Here is a 22,748-nt window from a genome sequence, read left to right as displayed (position 1 = left end):
AGCATTTATTCACAGGGCCGATTTGAGGCTGGTTCACACTACAGAGTTACACCCCCAGAGAAGAGAAATCCAGTGTGCTTTAGTAATTAGCATATAACTTGCTTGCTTAGCAATTAATTTACCGTTGAGAGCTGTGCCGAACCACACATCCTGCTGCAATCTCACCCGCTCAGGAAGGAGAGAGAAGTCTGTCCACAAGAGGGAGATCACAGACCAGCAGTGAAGCCTTTTCTCTGGTACAGGTCCAGCTAAGAGGCTGCCACAGCTCGGAGAGGTGTTCCTCCCTCCCCGAGAGCCTAGAAAGCATCCTACGGGATAGGGACAGCAGAACGGGACTAAGGAGGAGGGAAAGAAGCATTTTAGAGAGTAATAAAGTACTTGCTTCGAAATTCTGAAAGGGATCTGAGCAGGCAAATAAAAGTTTTTGGAGCTTTGTTGGATTACTATTTTTCTTGGTTTTAGTATTGAGTCTGATAAAGCAGTTTTGATTAGGCAGGCTAAAAGGAGATATTCAAGCTCACAGTAGCCCAAAGAGCAGGCCTGATGCTTCAGCAGGTTATTTGTCAGTCAAGAGTGTTTAATACTATCCAAAATATAACAAAGTTTTTTGGGTTTTTTGGTTTTGTTTTGGTTTTTTTTTTTTTTTTTTTTTTTCCTTATTGAAGTAGCCCTGATGTGCTGGAACCAAGGTAAGAGAACAGAAACCACCAGCTCTTCCTAGGCAGGACCTACTTGATCTTGTTCTAGAAATAAGAGTGACATTTTGGTGGTCACTTCAGGATCTTGGCACCCCCTGGCAGCCAGCAGAACCCTGGCTCCCGTGCCTCAGGGAGCACATACGCCACATCCAGAGCACAGAGCCAAGGAGAGACAGTGCTGGGGCTGCATCCTGACCAGCCACTTGGGTGTGGCAGTGCAAGGATGGGCTTCCTGCAGTGCTCCTTTCTGAGGCCTAAGCACAGAGCTGTCTAAATTTTTCTAACTCCAAATACTTGCTGAGTGCCAGCAGTGGCACCCTACAGGAGTTCCTCATGAGAGGGAGGAGAAGCAAACTGTTTGCAAACATTTCCAAGTACTAGACGCTACAGAAGGAAGTCTCTGCACGAGGCCCATTCTCCATATCCTGATTTTTGTCCAGAGCACCTCCCTGTAGCAATCCAGCAGAAAGCAGTGTGGATGAGGCTGCAAGTAGAACCAACAGAGTAAGGCTGGCAGCACACACATATCTGCTTATGGGGACCATCTCACTGGCAGCAGTACACCAGAACCCATTCCACAGGGACAGAACGAAAGCTAAACCAGAGACAAATCTATCTGTCAAAGCCTTTGGATTTTTCTCAAAAGACAAACAAACAAAAAAAAATCTAGTACAGGAAAAAAACACTACACACAACTAAGAAATTCAAGTTTCAGGATGAAAATATACAGTTCAGTGATAAATTTCAATCCTTAATTTGATTGGGACCACCACAATCACAACACAGAGATGGAATAAAACAGAGGATAAGTAACAACCATTTGATACCAAGTGTGTCAAAGCAAAACAGACCATATTGGCAGCCTTTCTGAACAAGGACTTTGTGCATGTCATCAGGCAAGCTTCACAACTGCAAATTTATACAAGGAAATAGAGAAAACCAAGTTGTGGGGGGAACCTACCTGCTGAAACCCAGCTTCTGCAGATGAAGTTTGCCTTATTTAATTACCTAACAGCAGAACTTCAACAAATAAATGCATTCCTTAAACTGACAAATTAGCAGGTTGAGGGAATGCTGTCATTTATTCAGTAACGAAGGCAAGTCAAAATTTAAAGTTAGCTAAGTTAGCTATGTTTGCTCTCACTGGTCAGTTTAAAAACACAAATTCAGCCTTCTGACAGGCAATTTTTCAAGGGCTGTTTAATTGCTACCATTTTTCAGCAGTCAGCTTATTTGCAGAATTCCCTGGCATGCCCCAACAACAGCTCTGTGGTTTGCAGAAGCAAGTGCTTTCAAGATGAGTACCATTCCACACCTACATAGAAAAATGTACTTGTAAGTAAAAAAAAAAAAAAAAAACAAAAAAAAAAAAAAAAAACACAAAAAAAAAATAAAAAACCACCACAACTACATAGAGGAGAAACTGCTCATGTCCAGTTGCCAAAGTTCATCTCTTTTTATTCAAACTGGAATGGAAGGTATTACTAACCTTATATTCAAGTTAGCCTACACTTGCTTGTTATTTTTAGAGTGCTAAAAAAGTAACACCAGCTTAGAACAACTACACTCTCATTAATTTCATTTTATCATCCACATGAAAAGCCCAGTGACAGCATGGCAATCCTCTATGATCTTTCTGTAGAAGAGATCACTACACTCACTACAAATAATCCAGTCATAGAGATGAGGAAATTTCCATAAATGCAAGACAGGACTCATTTTCTCAAGTTTCCGGACTCAGTGGTCCCCTTCCACCTACATGTCTCACCCTAAGCCTGGATTTCCCCCTTCCCCCTGCACAGATCCCTAGCTCCTGCCCTGCAAACATCCTGCCAGCAGATACACAGCAGCTGAAGCACCACCAAAAGGGACAGATTCTCTGGCTACCAAGGGCATAAGAAAAGCCTACATCCAGCCAGCCTGCAGCTATTTTTTTGGGGTGTTTTTGAGAGTTTGCATTTGTACAAACCAAAATAACAGGAAGAAGGCACCAATACCTCTGGTACCAATAGCAAGACTGCATTTCATTTTGCAGAGATGTAAATTAATTATGGGAACTACATAAACCTCCTGCTGGGGCGAGTGGAAATTTCTCTTTCCCCTTCCACCCACCATAGTCAACCTACAACTGGGCAAAGAAAAGATGATGGAAACTTACATGAGCCATCCAGTAAAAGTGGGACAACCAGAACACATAACTATCCTGGACTGCAAGTATTATAAATACCTCTCACGCAGACCATACCCCTTTGGACAGCAATTCAGGCACAGGACACAGCATGGGACACCACTTCTAATGCATTAAAACAAGAGCTTTCATGTGGGAAGTTCTCAGAATTATTAAAGTTTCACAATTACCACTACAGGTGTTGTGTTAAGGTAAAGGATAGATCAAGAATTAAGTTTCACACATTAAGTGCAGTGCCCAGAACCCAACTCAATAAGCCAAAACCTTTTGCAAAACAGTGCTAATGACTGTGCAAGGTAACTAGCAGAAGCCACCTTGAATTTAAAATAACATTAAATTCATGAAGTCAAAATAAAGCCAAGACCAATTACCAGCCAATTTCAGCTTCTCTTAGATGAACCTCCTTTTCTAGGAGGCAGCAGGGATCTTTGACACTGAGACAAGTTGATATTTTTGAAGGCTGGCAGAGTGTCCAGGTTCCAGCAGGCAGCATCCCTTCGTAGGGAATGCCCTTTCCCTCTCAACACTGGCAGGTCAAGCAGCAGCCAGCATCACCACTGCCTCCCAGTCCCCAGGAAAGGCAGAAGGTTAAGCATTTTTTCACCCCAGAAGGAAGAGAGGCCTTGCCGGCAGCTAAAGGCAGCCCTCTTGACAGAAACAACCATCAGTTAAGTACATTAGTGAGCACCAAGACCACACTGGGCAAAGCTGCTGCTGTGGAGGCTGTGCCACAGGGCAGCTCCCAAGACAACGCTTCCATCTCTCTGAGCCATCCCACCACAGCAAGTATAGCCAAGCAGCTGCTCTGCCCCAGCAGGACATACTAAAGAAGACCTCACCAATCCACAGCAGCTCATTTCTTCCAGTGCCATCAGGCCCACAGCATAACCCCAACTCAGGAGACATTCCACACCTTACCTGAAAGGTCCAGGCTGGCTGTTTCTGAGGAAAGAAAGACAGGCTCACCACTATCCTGTACATCCCAAATATGTCTGCAATTCCCTCTCTCCCCCCACTGATGGATCAACCACTCACACAGTCAGCTGGGTCTGCCTCCTCCAAAATCCCCACCTGTGCCCACCCAAACTAGCATCACCTGCCTGCTCCCCCTCAGAGCCCACAGAGACCAGCCAGCAGTGAAGCAGCAGGGTCTGTGCCTCCTGTGTGCCAGCTCCATGTGCTAGGGCAGTTTCTGCAGGGCCACAAGGCCTTTTGTAGAGCACCACGAGCTCTCCAACCTGCACACCAGCCCCTGCTGGTATTGGATCCAGGATCACCAATATGAACAAACAGGCAGATATCATTCATGAGCTGCTGAATGTTCTGATTTCCATTCCACATGTCCTGTCAGGCTTCTCTGGCCTTTTCCCCATTCAGCAAGTGGGTTTTTTCCAGGTTGCCTGTGTAGCTTCTCTTATAGTGATCAACATAACTTGGGCCTTGGGTGACACTGCAAGGGAAGTCACTGAACAATACTGAGAACCCAAGTGCTGCCGACCAGACCCCAGGCACTGCCCAGAATGCCCGCGGTCCATGTGCACAAAGAGAGGAGAGAGAGGAGTGGGGTCACTGTACCATTTGAGCATGATGGAAATTAAGGCTAATGCAGGTTTTTTTCCACAAGTATTCATTATCCTGCTTCTGTTCTCACTGAGGAAGAGGGGCTATAGTGAGGAGGCAAAGAGAGAAAACACTAATGGGAGCTTTAGCACTTTCATTAATGTCTTAGTCCAAAAGTGAAGAGAGCATTGACAAAATCTCCTGGACATGTGAGGTTAAGGGATGTCATTAATGGAGAGCAAAAGGGAAATCTCCCACAGAACAAACCAGAAAACTGGGGAGCAATGGAAGGGGTATAAACTGACTGGGACAAGGGCAAAGTCAGTTAAGAGACTAATAATACTTTCTGACAGAAGAATGGAGCTCATCAGCAACAAATAGCTAAAGAAGATTGTGGATCACCATGACCAGTCAATCACTGATGTAAATCTAGATAATGAAAACGTGTTTTTCAAAGTTATCAAAATTGCTAATTCCAGTGGAAATAGGGAAGCAGTATGGAATTGCACAGGCCCTTCTGCAAGCCCATGCTTTGTACCACATTTAATCTCTCCCTTTCTTTGAGCCAGACACAGACAGAGGGCCAGCAGGAGAGGGAAAGCTACCAGAGGAGGAGAGGATTTTTATAACCTTCCAAAAGAGAGGCTGAGAAATTACTTTCTAACAATGCATATCAGGTTTAAGACTACCAAGGGAGAAGACTCATTAAAGCTGGGAATAGGTTTTGGCTCAAGATCAGATAGTTGTAAAACTATTACAGATAAATTTCAGCTGGCAATTAAAAGATAGCTCCTAAGCAATGAGAAGCAAGGGGGCTGCAAAAGTCTGCCAATCAAAAAAAAGCAACATCACTTGCCACAGGTACACAGGCAGACACAGAAAACCTCCCCAGAATCTCACCCACTGTTTTTAAGATAAGCCCTGGTGCTTTCCCAGAAGGTCTTGGTGAAGGGATTTCCTATAATTAAGGAACTAGATTCAGGAAACCCCTTCCAACTCTGTCATACAAGTCTGGTAATTGCATATCACATAGGAATTATTGGCATTGACAGAGTTACTGAAGCAATTAATTTGTTTACTAGCATCAAGAAACAGTAATCTACTATTGTACTGCTGCAAGACTGGGAGAGGAGAGGGAAAAGCAAGAAAAAGCTTCAAGCTGCTTGCCCAGAGGGTACAGACTCTAGGAGTCCTCTGGTCACATACCTGTGGCACCATCTCAGGTGGTGCCTCAGGAGACAAGGCTCAGAGACATGTCAGGAGTGCAGCACCAGAAGGATATTATGGTAACTGTGCCATTCCTTAAAAAAAAAGTGGGTGGAGGAGGAAGAAAGCCTTGTTTGGCTTGAAATTTGAATTGGAGCGAGCTGTGTGAGCATACAGGAGACATGCAATATATGGCAGCTCCACGCTGCTGTTTGCTCCATACTGACCAGCCAACAGCCACCTCTGGGAAGCTGTCACTGGGAATAGGCTTCAGCAACTCCCCTGCTCCTGTTAGCACTGTGGATAGACTTGAGAAATGATAAACATGATAAACACAAGCCAGCACTTCAGCTAACAAAGAAAGGAATAAAACTAGCAGTGTCCACTTAGGAGAGCAGGGAGTGCAGATGAACTCAAAGGACAGAAGGACAAATTCTGTGAATGGTAGAGCACTGGTAGCTCCAGGAGGAGATTCCTGAGAAGCCCTGTGCCTCTCTATTTATAAAAGTAACTGCTGTAGCCAGCCATACAATCTTCAGCTGTAAACCCCACAGCGTCCTCCAGATCCTAGATATCATAGTGGTGTGTACAGTGGGAGAACCTGGCTTTGGATTGTTATCTTCTCAAAGAATTTTTGACATTGTCAAAAGTAACTGTGTCTGTAAGGTGCTATTAGACATTATGAGAAATACTGGAACTGCAACATGCACCACTCAGACTGACTCCCTCATTTCCTTTACCTCAGTTGCCAAAGGCACAGAAATCCAGGAGCAGCTAAAGCAAGAACCTCTAAAGAAGAAATTATTTTCTGCACAGCTACAAGTCTCTGGAATGAGTCTCTGTATGGTTAAAAAAAAAAAAAAAACATGTTTCTGCTTCCGTCTTCTTTACACCTGTCTTTGGAGAGTTTAATTTTTTTTGTATTTTTGATTTATATTACTTTTTAGTTTATTTATATTTGCATGAATGATGCAGTGCCTTAATGTGTATTATCTCAACTCATAAATCTAATTGATATCTATGGGGGAGAGTCAGGCTGGAGACAAGCATGGGAATACCAAACCTCACATTTGACTCCTACTTAGAATTCAGTATTGACATGACTTTTGGAAGCATAGCAAGGTATTTCTGCACAACTGAGATGAGGGTTTTATGAAGATTTTTTTACAGCCAGCAATTATTTGTTACCCAGAGGAAAATTAAGATATAAGGCAGTAACCCACTGAGATGGCAAACAGTTTATATTTCCTAAGAGTTCTGAGGATTTGGTGACAACTTAGTTCCTGGGCATTTGGACCTCTCCCAGCCTCACAGTAGTCTGTAGTCCCAGTGTTTGTCTGGTGTGCAGCACAGTCAGGAGTGGTAAGGAGTCATGGTGGAGCTGGTACAAGGGAACAGCACAGCCACACTTCCAGGTAAGGGCTGTCTGAGGTGAGCCATCTCACACCAGCCTTCCTCAGCATTTGGAAATGTCACCTACACCACTGCCTCCACCAGCAGCCTCAGGCCTGCACCAGCCAGCAGCTGAAGAAGGAGCACAGCACAGCACTGCTACCCTGAGCCCTCGGGTGAGAAAAATTTCTCCTGATGGCTCACACAAAGCTCATTTTCAGGTGTGAGTACATAGATATTGAAATGCTCTATCTGCTTTAAAGTGACTTAAAAATTGCACTCAATGAAAGGTTTTGGTTCCTTTAATTTGAAAGTATGGGAGGGGAAAAAATTCCACACCAGAAAAAGCCAACTAGGTAAGATCTATCTGATACTAGCATTAAGCAAGGCTGAGCTCTTCCACTCCACAGCCCAAAGGCTTTAGCTGCAGGGAGCTCAGTTCAGAGAGCCATAGATCATTCCTATAATAAGTAGCCTCAATTATTTTTGTCCACATGGACATGGAATCACTTCTGCAGTACAAGGTCTGCAAGAACCTGAGAAACCACTGAGCCCTGTGCTGGGCAGCAGATGTTGGCTGTCCTCCACACAAGCCTCTGTAGGGGGAAGAGATCCACAGTGGGCTGCCTGCCCAGGGATAAGCTCCAGCCATAGGCCTAGCACCTCTCTGTTGCTTTATGGATCCCCTTCACTGCACAGGCTGCCCAGGGAAATGGTGGCGTCACCATCCCTGGAGGTATTGAAAAGACGTATGACGCTTAGAGGCATGGTAAAGTGGTGGACTTTGCTGTGCTGGGGTTAAGGGTTGGACTTCGTGACCGTAAAGGTCATTTCCAAACTAAATGATTCTATGGCAGATTGATCATCCTCTTCTCCTGATGTGTCTGCTTTGAGGGCACAGCTCTGGGGCAAGGGATAAAGTCAGCTCCCCCGCCAAGTCAGCTCTCAGAAGTGGCATGTGCTTGCTCAGCTGCACACAGAGCCACAGCAGTGCTGATCAGCTGGCAACAGACTCCTGAAGTAGCTGAAAGGACCAGGCAGCAGCTTGGCATTTATAAGACTGGGGGCAGGGACTCAGAAACACACTTGAAAATCTTGTTATTGAAGTCTAACACAGCAGGTGCCATGCTTGCATCCAGCCCTAGCTGGATGCCATTCACAGTGACCAGAAACTGGCGACTGTGGGAAAAGAGCTTCCACCCGGCACCAAATGCGGCAACCACCTCTGAATACCAGTCAGTCAAGGATTTACCAAAACGAGGGAGAAACAGGCAGGGGTGGAGAGAGCAGTGGATGAGAACTGTTTGAACTTTCGCCCACAGACAGAAGCTGACATGCAGCAGGAATCATTTGTGAAACCGCTCAGTGGAAGGTCAGCATACTGTAGGTTCAATATGGCTGATGTGCAATTGTTTCACCTTTCTCACCACCCCCACAAACTGAAAATCAAGCATGGAGTTTTTCTTAAGAATCTTTACTTTTTTTTCTTAACTTAAATTATACGTCCAAAATACAAGTATAAAACCTCACAATGAAAGACACTGCTAATTTCTACAAAATAGTCTAAATAATAATGCACTTACATCATTTACACAGTTTAGCTTCACAATAAAATAGGAGCACTGAGATCACTATTTACATATTGACAGAGGATGTGGCTATGCAGCCATCCACTTTTGGTGCTGTCTCCTGCTGGAGTACCTCTGGGAGACTTGCAGGGAACAAGCCCTGCCAAAACTTTTCTAGGTACAGGAACCTGCCCAAGGGTACCAAACAGACCAAAATGGTGGCAAATATTCACTTTTTCATCTTAAAGCTGCCACTGCAGCACATAAGCACACATCAATGAGTTATTTAAGGAATTCCCTGATACAGAATTTTGCTTTGCTTTATTAGGCACTTCATTATACAAAGTTATTTATTATGGCTTTTGCATAAAAGAACTCACTTTCCTCAGGATAGGTACTTGCCAGATTCAGTGGGAGAAAGACACATCTAAGGGCACACTTTCAGCCAATGTTTTGGCTGCATCATGAATTTAGATCACATTACTTCATATCAGTAATGAAACAAATATTTTATCAAGACCTGTTCCTTTCAGCAAGTCAAGCAGCCAGTGTGTTTTACATTTTAGTACATCTGCACTTTTGTGCAAAAACCTTAGCAACTACAGATCTCCCCCTTTCAGTAAGTTAACTACTTACATCCATGCTGTTCCATGTGCCATGGGGTGACATATCCCACATATGATTGTCTTAAAAGAGTGCACTGTAGATTGAGGGATTATTTACATATCTTAACATGCAGAAGATAAAGTTGTAACTTACCAAATAATAAATACAGATCAGAGTACAAGATTGAAATAAAATAAATTAGAATGAATCCCCCCAAGGTGTTTCATTCCTTCTCTTAAGGCCTGAGCCAAAGATTCAAAAAAATCCTCCAAGTGATGTATTCCCAATGGTTCAAAAAGGTTTTGGATAGGGCTTCTAATTAGACACTGTTTGAAAATGAGACGTTTAGCTAAGCTGGTGGGTATTTGAAACCTATATGGTTGAAAAGTAAAACTTACCTCTAAAAGAAGTCTTTTGGGTAAAACTTTTTAGACCAAACATTAATACTGTTTTTATTGGGAAGAACACAGTTCTCAAAGATTGTCTCAACATTAATTCAGCAGCAATGAAATAAGCATACAGTTAAGAACACAACGTATTTGTGAAGCAAATACGTGTTAGTGCACGATTTTCCAAAAACTTCACTCCGCAGCTACATTTGTGCATATTTCAGAATGCTTCTAACTAGATGGTTAATAAAAATCTTCTCATGACTATAGCTAAGTCTGCCATTTAGAAAAACTAACTGAAACAGTTAGGAGTAACTTACTCAAGAATGATGCCAAATTTCAGGTCCAAATATACCAGAACACTGAGAAATTTGGAATCCAAGTAAAAATCTTAAAACTTAGGTCTATCAAACTTCAAAAAAGAAAAAAAAACACATTAAAAGCAGTGAATCTGCTTTCAGAATTGCACACTCACCAGGTTTGTAAACTCTACATGAAGTCAGTGATGCACTGTTCACTGTAAGAGGTATAATGTGGATGCTCTATGCAGAGCAGTACAGATGCTTTTTGGCTGCAGTTTCCTTCACGTCTCCTCCTTGAGGATTAAGCATCTAAAGTAATTTGGTAGCTAAAAGTGTCTCAGAAGAAGATCTGGCTTTACATGGAAGGGGAGGTGACAGGCGTCCATGTGGATGCCAGCCTGGCATGTGCAGAGGTGTCATACTGGCTGTCGGGCAGGTCCGCGGGCGCCGCGCCGTCATACAGGGGTGAGGCAGAGGAGGCTGCTGTCACGGGGTGAGACAGAGCTGAGTAGTGTCCTGGAGAGCCACGCAGGAACTGGGAGCTCAGCCCATTGGACATCCCGCTCGGCTGGGACACCGGCGTGATGGTGCTGTTACTCACAGACCACAGGTTGGGGTACTGACTGGAAGAGGGAAAGCCATAGGTAAAACCAGTTATTAGTGACTCTAGTGCCTGTTGGCAGCTACTCAGCTCACAACACAGCCCCCAGGCCAGGTCTGTTTGCTGCAAACAGTGAAACTCTCTAGGCAGTTCCCAGCCACTGTGAGGCAGGAAGGACCCCAAGGCAGAATTTGTGTTCATGGCAACCCACAAATAAACTGAACTTCCCTATTTTCCAACAGATAGGGGGTTAGACAAAAGCGGTGGCAGAAATGCCTTCTGTGAGGCTTCACAGTTCCAGTTCTACTGGTTTTACCTACTGAACAACTCAGTGCAGAAATTGAAACTCCAGGAACTTTGCAATTTCCTAAATATGCATCCTGGGGATCAGGCAGAGAAAGAAGTGCTAGAAGGACTTTTTTACTCAATTAATCTGTGTTCAGGACTAAAAAATATGTTTAGCAATACAGTTAACTCATACTGGGTAGTAGTACATAGCCTGATTAACAGTTAAGAGTCCACGTGCATGGTTCAAATGCAAAAATGCTTTCCACAAACAGAATGGTAGGTCTAATTGCTAAAAGAGATGTCCAGATCTTGTCCCTCTCTAGTTCATAACAAATATTTTACCACCTTTTCTGCAGCTCTTTGAATTTTCAAGTTTAGCTCTAAGGGACTAAACACAAGCTGAATTTTTCCTAAAGGATTCGAAAGTTTAAAGATAATAAGTACAAAGAGGAGAAAAAATACTTTTTTTTATGATCGCAAAATATCAAAGACGTTCACCACATGTACAATCCCATGCTATGCTGGTTAGTGTGGCAATGCTTAAGTAATGAATTACTGCCCCAACCGTGTGCTCCTCCTTCACACTACAGCTCACTGCTCCATCATTTGCAGCAGAATAACAGCTTCTGGACATGGCTGGGAAAGCTATGACCAGCCAAAATGAAAGGGATAAAGAAAATAAACTTTTTAAACACCATTATGCATAACAGAAGTGAAACTTAAGAGAACATCCTCAAATTCAATCTATGTTTGTCTAAGTAATTTGCAATCCTTAATTTATCAAGTATTGCTGCCACAGGTATCTACATTTCCAGAACTAAAATATATTTTAAAAAAATCTGTTTCTTCAATCTGTTTTCCTTGTGGAAAACAGATTTCCTTCTCAGTTCCCCACAGAGTGCTATAGGTTCATACCAGTGGCCAAAAGGACTTCTAATATGCTGGTGACTCTTTACCTCCTTTTTCAGCCTTTTCTTCCTAGAAAGTAGCAATACAGGGCTTTGAGGGATGGACTCCTACCTGGAGCTGGTAGCTGTGCCAGTGCTGTGACCCATGGGCAGCATAGCTGTGTGTGTAGCAACTCCCAGAGAAGACCAGTTGTCATGGGACTGCAGCATGGATAGGCAGGCAGAGGAGTTGTCAGCATAGGCTGCTGAGAAAACACAATCACTTACAAACACTAGAATCAGGCCAAATAGCAATCTTGTATTTTAATGTAATACAGAGGTTTAAACCACCCTTCCCTACTACTACCTTGGAAAAAAAAATAAAAACAAAATTACACACGGAGAAAAAAAACAAAGCCAGCAATCAGTAGTGTCAAGCTCACTACTTTATTGGCATTGCCCTGATGTGTTTTGCTCCACTCAAAACAGCAAAATCTTATTTCTGTGAAGGGACTGTGGTCAAAAGGCTGTCTGCAAGCCAGCTGCTAATTCAGCACATGCCATTTTATACAGTCAGTGGAAAAAGGAGGGCTCTTTATTTACACTGTCACCTGCAGATCTTCCATCTCCATCACCGACACTGCCAGTAAGAGTCTGGCAAAGGTGGATAACAAGCCTATCACTGGATCACACATCCCAGTTTTGAGCTGAGCATGCCACCTTGAAATCTGCCTTAGGCACCATCAGGAGTGACTGGACTGTGGCTTAGACTACTTAGCTTGTGACCCAAACTGGCTGGCTCACACAGCAGGGGCACTAGGAAGCTGTAAATGGAATCCCATACAGCCACCCATGGTCAGAAAGAAGTTGCTGTGGTAGCTAGCTAAGGGAAGGACTTTTTTGCTGAGGACCAGGGAACAAGAAAGACCACCAGAGAGGTTTTGTTCTTTTATCCTTTTTTAAGTCTTGCACAAAATTTCCAAGACGCAAGGAAAGTTCACAGAGAGCTAGTTTTCCACTTTTAAATGAACTACAAAGCTACATACGAGATTGGCCAGGTTGCATCTTAAAGCCCACGTATTACTTCACAATTCAAAATAATAAATATTTTTTAAAAGGAAATTTTCACTATCTACACAGCCTGAAAGCTAAAATTGTTAACCATTCTTCTTTGCCAGAAGAAATTTTAAAACACCAATGAAACAAACAAAAAAAACCCCACTGTGAAAAATGCCCTTTTCACCCTTAAGTACCTGGTGCCCAAGATACTAAATCTTAAGGTATTTGGCTACTTCTGAGCACACCTTTTTTAAAAGCTCTGCAGTTTACTCAGCTCCTTATTGTTTCCATCTATCCAGAGGTGGGATGTTCATAGACACTAACTACAGCCACAGCTAACAAAATCAGACCCTGGGTTCTAAAGGCACTGGGAACACGTACTCGGCTCAGGGCCCCCTTTCCCCAGAGCTGCAGCCTCAGACTTACTTGGCGAGTTGTTCCTGTGTGTGTAGGGGTTGGCGTAGGGCGCAGGCCGGTGGCTCCTCAGCGGTGAGTACCTCTCACAGCTGTGGGCAGGGGACAGCGACAGCGGGGCTCCGAACTGCGCGTGAGGATTGGCCGGGGGGCACAGAGCCCCACTGCCAGGAATAAGCCAGCTACCTACTGCGGGGAAGCAAGCGGTCTGTAAGAGAGGCGTGCAGTGCAGGCAGGCAGAGAATCACAGCAATGAGACAACTGAACAGCGAGGAAACGCACACTCAGGAAAGGAAACCGAGTTTCAACATAGCTGAAAAATCTGGATCTTTACAACTTTGCTAAATGCTCTTATGAAGGAAAATTAGAAAGCAGCTTAGAAAAAATCTTTTGTCAAGCTAACTTAATTTTTAAATTACCATTTAACCACAACCACAGTAAAGAAACACAGAAATTGTTAAACCCTCCCATATGTAGGTAGTGTGTGCTCAGTGACTGTTAGCATAGTATTCAATTTTAAGTTGCTCTTTGGGGGTCCCAATCTATAGCTAAGCTCTGAAGTTTCTCAGACTGCTAAGAACGCCTCTTAAAAATTAACTATTTTCTCTGAAACAAAATAATTCCTGCTGCAAATCAACCCCCACATCCTTTTTAGGCTGCATTTTATTGTCAAGCATCTGTTAAAACACAAATAATTACAACAGGAATGCTTTTCAATAATCTGAAAGAACTTCTTCAAGCAAATGCTCATAATTTTCTTAGAGTACTTAGAACATGAGTACTGTCTCAATAAATTTTATGAAATAAAGTTTTGTCTCCATGTCCATGTGAACATTGCTGTCCTTGTATAAAAAGGCAAATGTCTTTTTAAACATAAAGGCAACTCTGCATAATTCTATTAAATTGTTTTGAATGCAATAAATCCTAACCACACACAGAGATTACAGTGTTTATACAATCATCAGCATGCATGAACCACAACCACAGAGACTGGTAACATTCCTCTATGAGCTAACAAGCCAGCTATCAAGAACTGGCCTCAAAGTTTTGTTTAACTTCCTAGGGAGTAGAAGCAATCAAAGTCATGCTTACGATGCACAACGAAAGGAAACATACACTGTGAATACCCAGACTGCTGGTTGTCCCCCACTTCCTCCATCATGTCTTTGTGATCACTCCTATAAAAGAAACCGTGTTGCATTAGTTAAGAATTTGCCTTCACAAATCTATCTTAAAAATACACATTTTAGAATTAATTTAAGAGCTCTCACCTTTCTTTTGCGTCAAGAAATGCCTTTGCAAACGGATTGTATTTAATTTTTAAAGCTGTGATCTAAAAACAACAACAAATATCTTTATTTACATGTATCACCATTCATTATCACACTGATATTACAATTTGAACTAGGACTATCCACTGAAGTTGGTAAAATCAGATTTTTGAAGAATAAAAGTAGGCCCATAAAAGCAACTGATGGGCACGAATTAAACAGCTCCTTAAGGTCTGGAGTATTATCAAAGCACTCGGAGTTAGTCTCTGCCAAATTTTGAATAGCCTGAGTTCATTGATCATCTAAGGAAACACCTAAGGCAGTAAACTAAATATCTATAAAAATGTTCACATTTCAAGCCAGAGCAGATTAGACATCAAAAAAAAAATCTCAGAAAATCTGATAATTACAACTTCATTCAACACACACATGCATTTGGGCTACCAGAAAAAGGGCTGCTCCAAAAATGGTGCCTTCGGTCATTTCATTGTGTAGCTCAAATGACAGTTGTTTTTTTTACCATAGCTGTCTGCCCCCACAGGGTCTATGACAAATCTGCAGTACATATTCAGACATACAACAATCAGAGTTCTGTTGTATAATTCATTCCTAGGGCTTTTGCATACATTAATTGAATCTTTTATATTTAGCTTCAAAAAAAAGCATAGGAAGAACTGAGAAATGCAAAAGGAGATCCATTATTTTGCTCTGCAACATGCACGCTTTGCTACTTGAAACCTCCCGGTAGTGGCATCCTCTCTTCCCCGCTGTGCATACCTCTTCGTTCTGGTAGGCTGTCACAGCTATAAACTGGGTTTCTGGGAAGGAATGGCTGGTGATCATCCGCTGCGGGCCACCCACTCGCACTATGTGAATCCGTGGCTCGTACTTGTGCAGGGAGTTCAACATGATCTGTGAACAAATAGAGCAGGTGAGCAGTGGCAGATGCTGCCAGGCACAAAGGGCACTCAGGTTTTAATGTATCCATCTTTCCATCAGAGGTGGAAAAAGCAGTAAGTGTGAAAAAAGCCTAAAACTGAAGCTGTGAGAGAAGGAAAGGCACACTGAGGACAGACACAACTTTCTGCACAGTTATCCTCATCCCTGTTCCTTGACAAAGCACTCTCATAGTCACAAATGCATCAATGATAAGTCAGCCTTAAAAAGCTTCATCCACCACACCGCTGACACTAGGGGATATTCACACCAGAAAGAGATTTCCAAAAAAGAGAAAGTGATAAAACATCAAGGCATTCATCCACGGTGAAGCAAACAGCTTTCCTGAATGAATGAATGAATGAATGAATGAATGAATGAATGAATGAATCGGGGGGGCAGGGAGAAGCCCGACCCATCCCAGCACATTTGGTGAGGAAAGTATGAAAACGAAAGGAGAGAACAAGCGCTCAGGGCCGGGCCGGTCCAGCCCCGCGGACCGGCAGGTCCCGGTGCCGGCGTTTACCTGCCCGCCGCCGTTGAGCTTGTTGGTGAGTTTGACTTTGCTGAAGGAGACGGGCGCCTTCATCCAGTGGGCGCCGAAGTTGGGCGAGTCGGGGTGGATGTAGACGCAGCTGGGCGCCTGCGGCTCCGGCTTCCCGCCCGGCACCCACTCCCCGTTCACGTACTTCCAGCGGTGCCCGTCGGCCGCCACGAAGTCCAGCAGGAAGGAGTACATGGCGTTGGGGTCCAGCCCCGACACGCTCACCTTCAGCACCGGGAACATCCTCCTGCGGGGCGACACGGAGGCGCGAGGCACGGCGGCGGGCAGCCGGGACCCCCGGCGCCGGGCGGGAGCCCGCCCCGGCCGCCGGGACCCCCTCGCCCCCCGCGGGAGGGCGGCCGGAACGGGGCTCGGGAGGCAGCGGGGGTGGCGGGGCCCCTCCCTACCTGCCGTTCTTGGTGACGATCATCTCGTTGGTGAGCTCCTTGAAGCGCAGCCACAGGTCGCTGTCCTCCAGCGCGACGCGCAGCTCCCGCTCCGTGGGGTCCCCCTTCTCGCTGCCCGCCTGCAGCTCGCTCTCCACGGCGCTCAGCAGGTGGTCCACGCGGTACTGCGGGGGCTTGCCCGCGCCCTCCGCGCCGGGGGAGCTCATCCCGGCCCCGCGCCCGCCCGCGGGGCAGCTCGCTGGCAGGGCTGCACCAAAACCGAGCCGGGCCCGGGCCGCCTCCCCGCGCCCTCGGCGGCCGGGCCGCTGTTATAGCCCGCCATAAACGCCCCCCCGGTGACATCACCGCGCCGGCGGGGGGGCCCCGCTGATTGGCGGGCGGCGCCTTTGATCGGCGCGGGCGGCGCTGCCCATTGGCCGCCCGCGGCCATATCAGAACGGGGCCCGCAGGAGCCTGTGATGTTAATTGCAGCCCGCGGGATTAAACGCGGCTATTTTATGTAAATCTGCCCCCAAATGTTTGCACCTCTATCAAAGCCGCCGGGGCCGGGGCTCCGGCAGCCGCGGAGGAAATGGCCCATTTCGGCAACAGCCTCACAACCGGCCAGCGCGGCACCCTCCCGCCTCCCGGCGCAGCGAGACCCCCGGTCCGCTTCTAGGCGGGCAGTCCTGCACGGGAGGCACTCCCGCCGCAGATTCATATTTAGGGGGAGAAACGGGAAGTCCTCTTCTCCGGGCGGCCGCAAGCCGACAGCAGCACCCCGCCCCGCACGCCGCTTCCCCCCGCACTTGTCCCTGCCCCCCTGACGGAAACTTGTGCTGCAGGGAAGGGTGCAGCTGGCAGCGACAAAGCTTGCGGGAAAAATCAGCCAGAGAGCTGGAACCGCACTGTACAGCGGCTGACCACAAACCTGGCACAGCACGGGCACTCCCCGCTTTTAGCGAGCCCATGAGCCCGCCCGTGAGAAAAGTGGCAGAGTTTGTCTCACAGCAGCAGCACAGGCAGCGCCTTCGCAGCCGAGATGCTCGACGGCGACGGTTTCGAGCCATCCCACCTAAATAACTTTTTAAAAATCTGAAAATCGGATCGATAGCCACCCACCATCCCACCTAAATAAAAACATACTTCTGATAGATAGTTAAAGGCTTTGTTTCGTGGAGGAAGGAGAAACGCCCGCGAGTTCCTGCGGGCAAGAGGGGAGAAACTCATAGGTGAAACTTGGCAACGGGATGAATTTATTTTTTAGTTGTTTGACACAAAAACAAGGGTCGGGACGAGGGAAAAGAGGGGTGCTCTGAAGCACTCCCGCCGGCCGGTGTTGTAATAGTTTGCATTCTCCGGAGCTGCGACGGTCTGTGGTGTGAGGGAAGTTTATTACCTTTCCGTGAGAATCCCTGGATAGAGGGCGAGGGGGAGAGAGGTGACAATGAGCAGGAAATAGTTCAATGGGGTCTCTTTAAACAATAACAAGTTCTTTAAACGGGAGCAAAGGAGAGGGGAAAAGAAGCGGAGCGGTGTAAAAATCAAAGTTGTTTTTAAAACAGGCATCTCCGCTTCTCCAAACACCGCGCACCATCGCTGCCAGGATTTTTCAAATTTTAGGGGAAGGTGCCCGGGAGCAAGCAGCCTGGCAGCAGAAGGAGCTGGAAGTCAGGGCTGCCAGGGGAAGGCACGCTGGAGGTCCCTTTTGCGGGATGCAGACAGTGATTGAGTCCTTTTTGGTTCAGTAGCTGCGGCGTAAGGCTGTATTTTCATTACACAGCACCATCGGGCTCATACATCGTTCACTTACTCAGCTCCGCAGAACTTTTTTTTCCCCCTTCAATCTGACAAGCCGAACTCCTTCAGCCACCTCTCTCTCTCTTTTTTTTTTTTTTTCCTGCACTGTGCAGAAACGGGAGAAAAAATGTTATCTCTTCAGATTAATTCTTGCTTTAAAGTTTCTTAAAGATCTTTCTGCCTGAGCACCTACTGCCTGCTTTTTGTCCTCTTCGGAAGGGGAAAGCAGCATTTGCAAATAAATTACGGGCAAAGTTTACTAAGTTGATACGTGGTCACTGCTAGCCATAGTTGGAGGTGATCTTTTCGCTATCAGGTGTTCATTTCACTGAAGGTGCTCCGGTCTAAACAAGCAACCACGACCTAACAAAAACCACGAACGCTCAAGCCCCGCATGAGCACGGCACGCTGGCCCTCGGGTGGGCTGGCAGCCCCATCTTTGGCTTTGTGTTGAAGGCGACATTTCAAACATCTCAATCCTGAAAAAGCCGAGTGCCTGGAGAGGCTAACCCCGAAGAAGGAGTCGCACAGACAGCTCCCCGCTCCGTGCAGGTGACAGGGAGAGAAGGGACTTTTCACCCCTTGCAGAAGTCGCGTCACTTTTAGGGTACGGTCCGCGGGGAAGTGGGGGGAGGGGAAAGGGGACAAGAGCAGTGGAGGTGGTGGGGGTGGGACTGGTGTGTCCTGTCTTGCCTCAGCTTTTCCTCAGCTCGACGCCACCTGACAATGAACGTGTTTAAAAGTCGAAAGCAGCAGAAACAGCCGGAATTGAAAGCGACGGAGCGGTTTTGTTGGATTATGAACTGTTCTGAAAATGTATAAATCAAATAATTAAAGATGATCTAAAATTGTATTTCTGTGATCTGAGCTTTAAAAGCATCATTTCATTCTTCCAGATAGATGCTTCAAGGAAGGACCAATCCCTCTATATTCTCATGCACTCAAGGCATGAGAAGCCCTTCAGTAGCAGACACTTACCTATATGGTGAATGTTTTTTGCACTGATCGCTCTCGTTAGGCAGAGAGAGGAGAGTTGAAGTTCAACTTGATTTGATATATTTCTCATTTTACTTAATACTTAGCAAATGAGTGAGCTGCTCTTCCCAGACAAGTAATGTATGCTCTCCAATTTAGCTGGAAAAAAAGTCTTTCCAGTTTTAAAATTTGAAATGACCACTAAAAAAAGGTTTCCAGGAGTTATGTGTAATCTTTGGAATGCCATAAAAAACATAAAAATAAAAACAACGTAACAACCGCTCCAAAAGAACCAACAGACCAAAACCGTGAAGTTTTTCCTCAGCTTGGATTCCTGTCGTCTTTATTTTATTTCCTCCTCCCCCTTTCTGATCTTAATTGCACTTTGGTTCTCAGGAGAGAGGACTCCCCACTTCCACAGTCTTTTCAGCGGGAGCTGCAGTGCATGACACTTTACAGCCAAAAAACTTCCTCCAGCCGAACAGCTATAAAGATTCCCGATTTATAGCAATACTTTCCCTCTTGCATGGGAAGATTAGTAGCCTCCAGCTGTTACTTCGTGTTCAGAAGGCTTGTCCGTCATTCCCTACCTTTTTCCTCGGGTCACCGCAAATCCCCAGACACCTTCCCAGCGGGAACCAGCCCGTCCCTGCGGTCCCAGGGTACCAGCTGCCCCTCTGCAGCTTTAACCGCCTAAGGATGCCTTGCGAAAATGTCAGTGTATTTAAGTATTGGAGGTATTTGTTCAAATATCTCTCAACTTGCAGTTTTGAGGGGGACACCCACGATTAACGCCACATTTGATGCCAGATCCGTGTCCCTGCTGTCCCCTCCCCACCACTTCCCGTGCCCACCCCGGGCAGCAGCGCCGGGCTGGGCCAGCACCCATTAAGCCCGGGAATGAAACCCACCTTCCAAAGGTCAAAACTTCCCACTTCTAATTCGCTGAAGAAATCAGCAACCTGCTTTACCACCACCTGGGGTTTTCCCTCCTTTTTCCCCTTAAGAAAAATGAACGCATTTATCATTATATACGTGTAACTGAGATGTACATTTCTACTTGTCAGCTGCTGTTTCCTGGACACTGGGGAGGAATGTCCTGCTGATACTACTATTGAGACACTGATGTGCATGTAAATGCCATTTTCCTAGGAAGGTTCTGGATCTTGTTTAATCTGGCATATAATTTTCCTTATATATAAGATTTACATAAAACCTAAAGATTGTGTTGGAAGAGCTCTTTATAAGAACTCATTGCTTTGTAACCCCAGCTTGCTAACATATACTTACATGGGACATGATAGCTTGTGAAAACATAGCATATAACATTGTCCATATTAATGTGGGTATTAAGACCCTGGGATAAGTTCATTTTTAGGATCTACACTTTTAGTATTTAATAGAATTTATTTTCTCCACAGGTTTTGATGCAAACACGTTTTTAAGAAACATTTTCTTTTTCAATCAGTCTGAGCAGAGCACAGCATGTTGATTTTAGTTTGTTTTGCTTTTTCCCCCTTTAGCATTTAGGAGGGCAGGGCAAAGGCAGAGTGCCATCCTGCATTTTTTGGAAGGTGGCAAAACTCCCGTTGACTTAGTCAGATCTTTGCTTGAGTACTGCTAAGTACCCTCTCCAGCTCAAATGCTCAGATCCTGAGGTTTCCCTCATGAAAGTCAATGATCAAACTTCCAGTGACTTCAGCGACTGTTGCACTAGACAGGATCAACTGGGGAAAACCAACAAAATAAACTGGAGCTCCCATGAAAGTCCTTAAGAGAGTGTCTGGCACAAAGATAGATGAAATCAGCAATAGTGGGAGTGAATATCTTGACCTAGAATACCTTTTTCAATATCTTTGCAATATTGTTTAGATGACAAGAGCGATTTAAATAAAGTTTTCCCGTGTGGACTAATGGGAACAAGGAGAGGACACAAACAAAAGCCACTCACCACTCTTAACAGGCCGTTTCATTGAAAGCTGCAAAGAGGGACAGGCACAACAGGGACTGCAGGGGATGCAGAGAGAAGTAGTAGAATAATAGATACTGCATTATCCTGGCCTAAAGGGTAAATTTTAAAAACTCCAACAAAGCAAAAACAAAAACAACAAAACAAAACAAACAAACCACCAAAAAAAAAAAAAAAAAAAAAAAAAAAAAAAACCCAACCCCAGAAAACCCAAATATACACACAAACAAACAAACCCAAAAAAAAAAAATAAACCACCCAACCCCACACTGAAGACATATTCTACTTCAAGCAGGGACCCTAGAAATCTGAGGACAGAAAGTACTAGTGTTGTCATAAATGTCCTAGCAGGAGTCCTGTTGGGAGATCCTACCATAAACGACACCTTTCCTTATACTGCAATCCATATATTTCCTAAAGGGCACTAATGTAAACTCAACTTTCCTTGCTGAGATATGTTGGAGGAGGTTAAAAAGCTAGTGTTCACGTCTTAAGGACAAAACTCCTCATATTTGCTGGCATTAATGACCAAAACAGACTTTTACTGGAAATATTCATCTTTTCCCTAAGCATATGCCTCTCTTTATAAAAGTATGCAGTGCTAAGAATCAAACTTTATTTCACAATTCTTTTAATATCAATAAAAGATTTAAGGAATTTGGAAATCTATCATTTTTTCCTCTACTTTGAACATTTCATGAAGATTACTGTAAGGCTTAAGACAAACTGGGTGCTTCATGGCTAGACAATCTTAACACCTCTAACATAAAGAAATATAAGTCCTAATCTGTAACTGCAGAATTTTTAAAACCAAATCAATCTCTTTTCCATTGTTTTGTGATGGCTTTTTCCTCCTCCTTTACTGTTAAGTACTTTTTTTTTCCTTCTCCTCTTTAGTCCACAGGAAAGGCAAATACACAGTGTTAATGAGCACTATTTTACATTTTATAAGATTTTTAGTATTAATCTGTCAATTTTGTCTAAATCTGGATTATCTCATGCTTTGGAAATAGTAATTGCCTTGAATGTGGCCTCAAAGCTTACAGGCCTTCCTGAACTCTTTACTGCCAAGATTATTTCCCGATTTCTTGCTCTAGGTAACTCCCTCATCCATACAAAATAAAAGGATCTGGACAGCTTCAGCAATGAGAGGTTACTGAAAACAAATTCTCTGCCTCTCATCAGTAAGGAAGCTTTCAGACAGAAAACTGTTTTCTTTATCTTGTTTGAGATAACCTCCACTGACTGACACCAAGAGTTTTGTATAACTGATGCTGTTTTCATCATGTTGGTGCAGCAGATTCAGAGGAAAGGACAGAAACTTAACTCAGTCTAGGGATTATTTGAACTCACATGTAGCATGCTCTTACATCAACTGAGCTATTTGCTAGGTCTGCCCGCCGTACCCTTTCTTACACTGCTCCGAACACAATTAATTTATTCCTTCCAAGCTGTATGTGACATGCCTAACTCTTAGGTATAGGCTCTCTATGCCTTACTCTTCATCCTACCCATGCTCACTTCACCAAGGTCTTCTCCACATCTAACTATTTTCATATTATTACTTTTAAGAAAATGAAATATTCACAAATTGATCAAGCCACCATGATATTTCCCTGCTAATCTTTTTCCCATTATGTGCACAGCACTCATGTTGCACACCATGCTGGACAGGTCTGTTCAGAGGGAAAATACATGGGAGAAGGACC

The 22,748-nt window shown here is 44.7% G+C and overlaps 1 protein-coding gene across 4 annotated transcripts; it reads right to left on the bottom strand.

Moving 5' to 3' along the window:
• On the bottom strand, positions 1-17,020 carry TBXT (T-box transcription factor T). Of its 4 annotated transcripts, XM_068185209.1 has the most exons (9): positions 16,317-17,017; positions 15,892-16,156; positions 15,207-15,341; positions 14,430-14,491; positions 14,275-14,336; positions 13,171-13,347; positions 11,819-11,951; positions 5,653-5,747; positions 172-308 (listed from the first exon to the last, which is right to left on the bottom strand). In XM_068185209.1, the coding sequence occupies exons 1-8, from the start codon at positions 16,520-16,522 to the stop codon at positions 5,678-5,680; spliced, it is 1,110 nt and encodes a 369-aa protein (XP_068041310.1). In that variant the 5' UTR covers positions 16,523-17,017; the 3' UTR covers positions 172-308; positions 5,653-5,677. The 4 variants fall into 4 exon arrangements, with proteins under 4 accessions (XP_068041309.1, XP_068041310.1, XP_068041305.1 ...); XM_068185208.1 differs by lacking the exon at positions 5,653-5,747 and having other exon boundaries at positions 1-308; positions 16,317-17,020; XM_068185204.1 differs by lacking the exons at positions 172-308; positions 5,653-5,747 and adding an exon at positions 8,503-10,532 and having other exon boundaries at positions 16,317-16,694.
• Positions 17,021-22,748: the final 5,728 nt, after the last annotated feature.

This window comes from Anomalospiza imberbis, chromosome 3, assembly GCF_031753505.1.
Source record: "Anomalospiza imberbis isolate Cuckoo-Finch-1a 21T00152 chromosome 3, ASM3175350v1, whole genome shotgun sequence".
Lineage (NCBI taxonomy): Eukaryota > Metazoa > Chordata > Aves > Passeriformes > Viduidae > Anomalospiza > Anomalospiza imberbis.
The sequence above is the reverse complement of the archived record's forward strand: the minus strand, read 5'-3'. Positions and strand labels throughout refer to the sequence as shown.

Bases quoted from the DNA above. Each gene is read 5' to 3' on its own strand.
- TBXT (XM_068185204.1), bottom strand. From the start codon at position 16,522: ATGAGCTCCCCCGGCGCGGAGGGCGCGGGCAAGCCCCCGCAGTACCGC. The intron at 14,492-15,206 runs GTATGCACAGCG...TGTTGTTTTTAG, and splicing joins CAGCCTACCAGAACGAAGAG to ATCACAGCTTTAAAAATTAA. The intron at 13,348-14,274 runs GTATGTTTCCTT...GCTTCCCCGCAG, and splicing joins GCAGTCTGGGTATTCACAGT to TAGGTAGCTGGCTTATTCCT.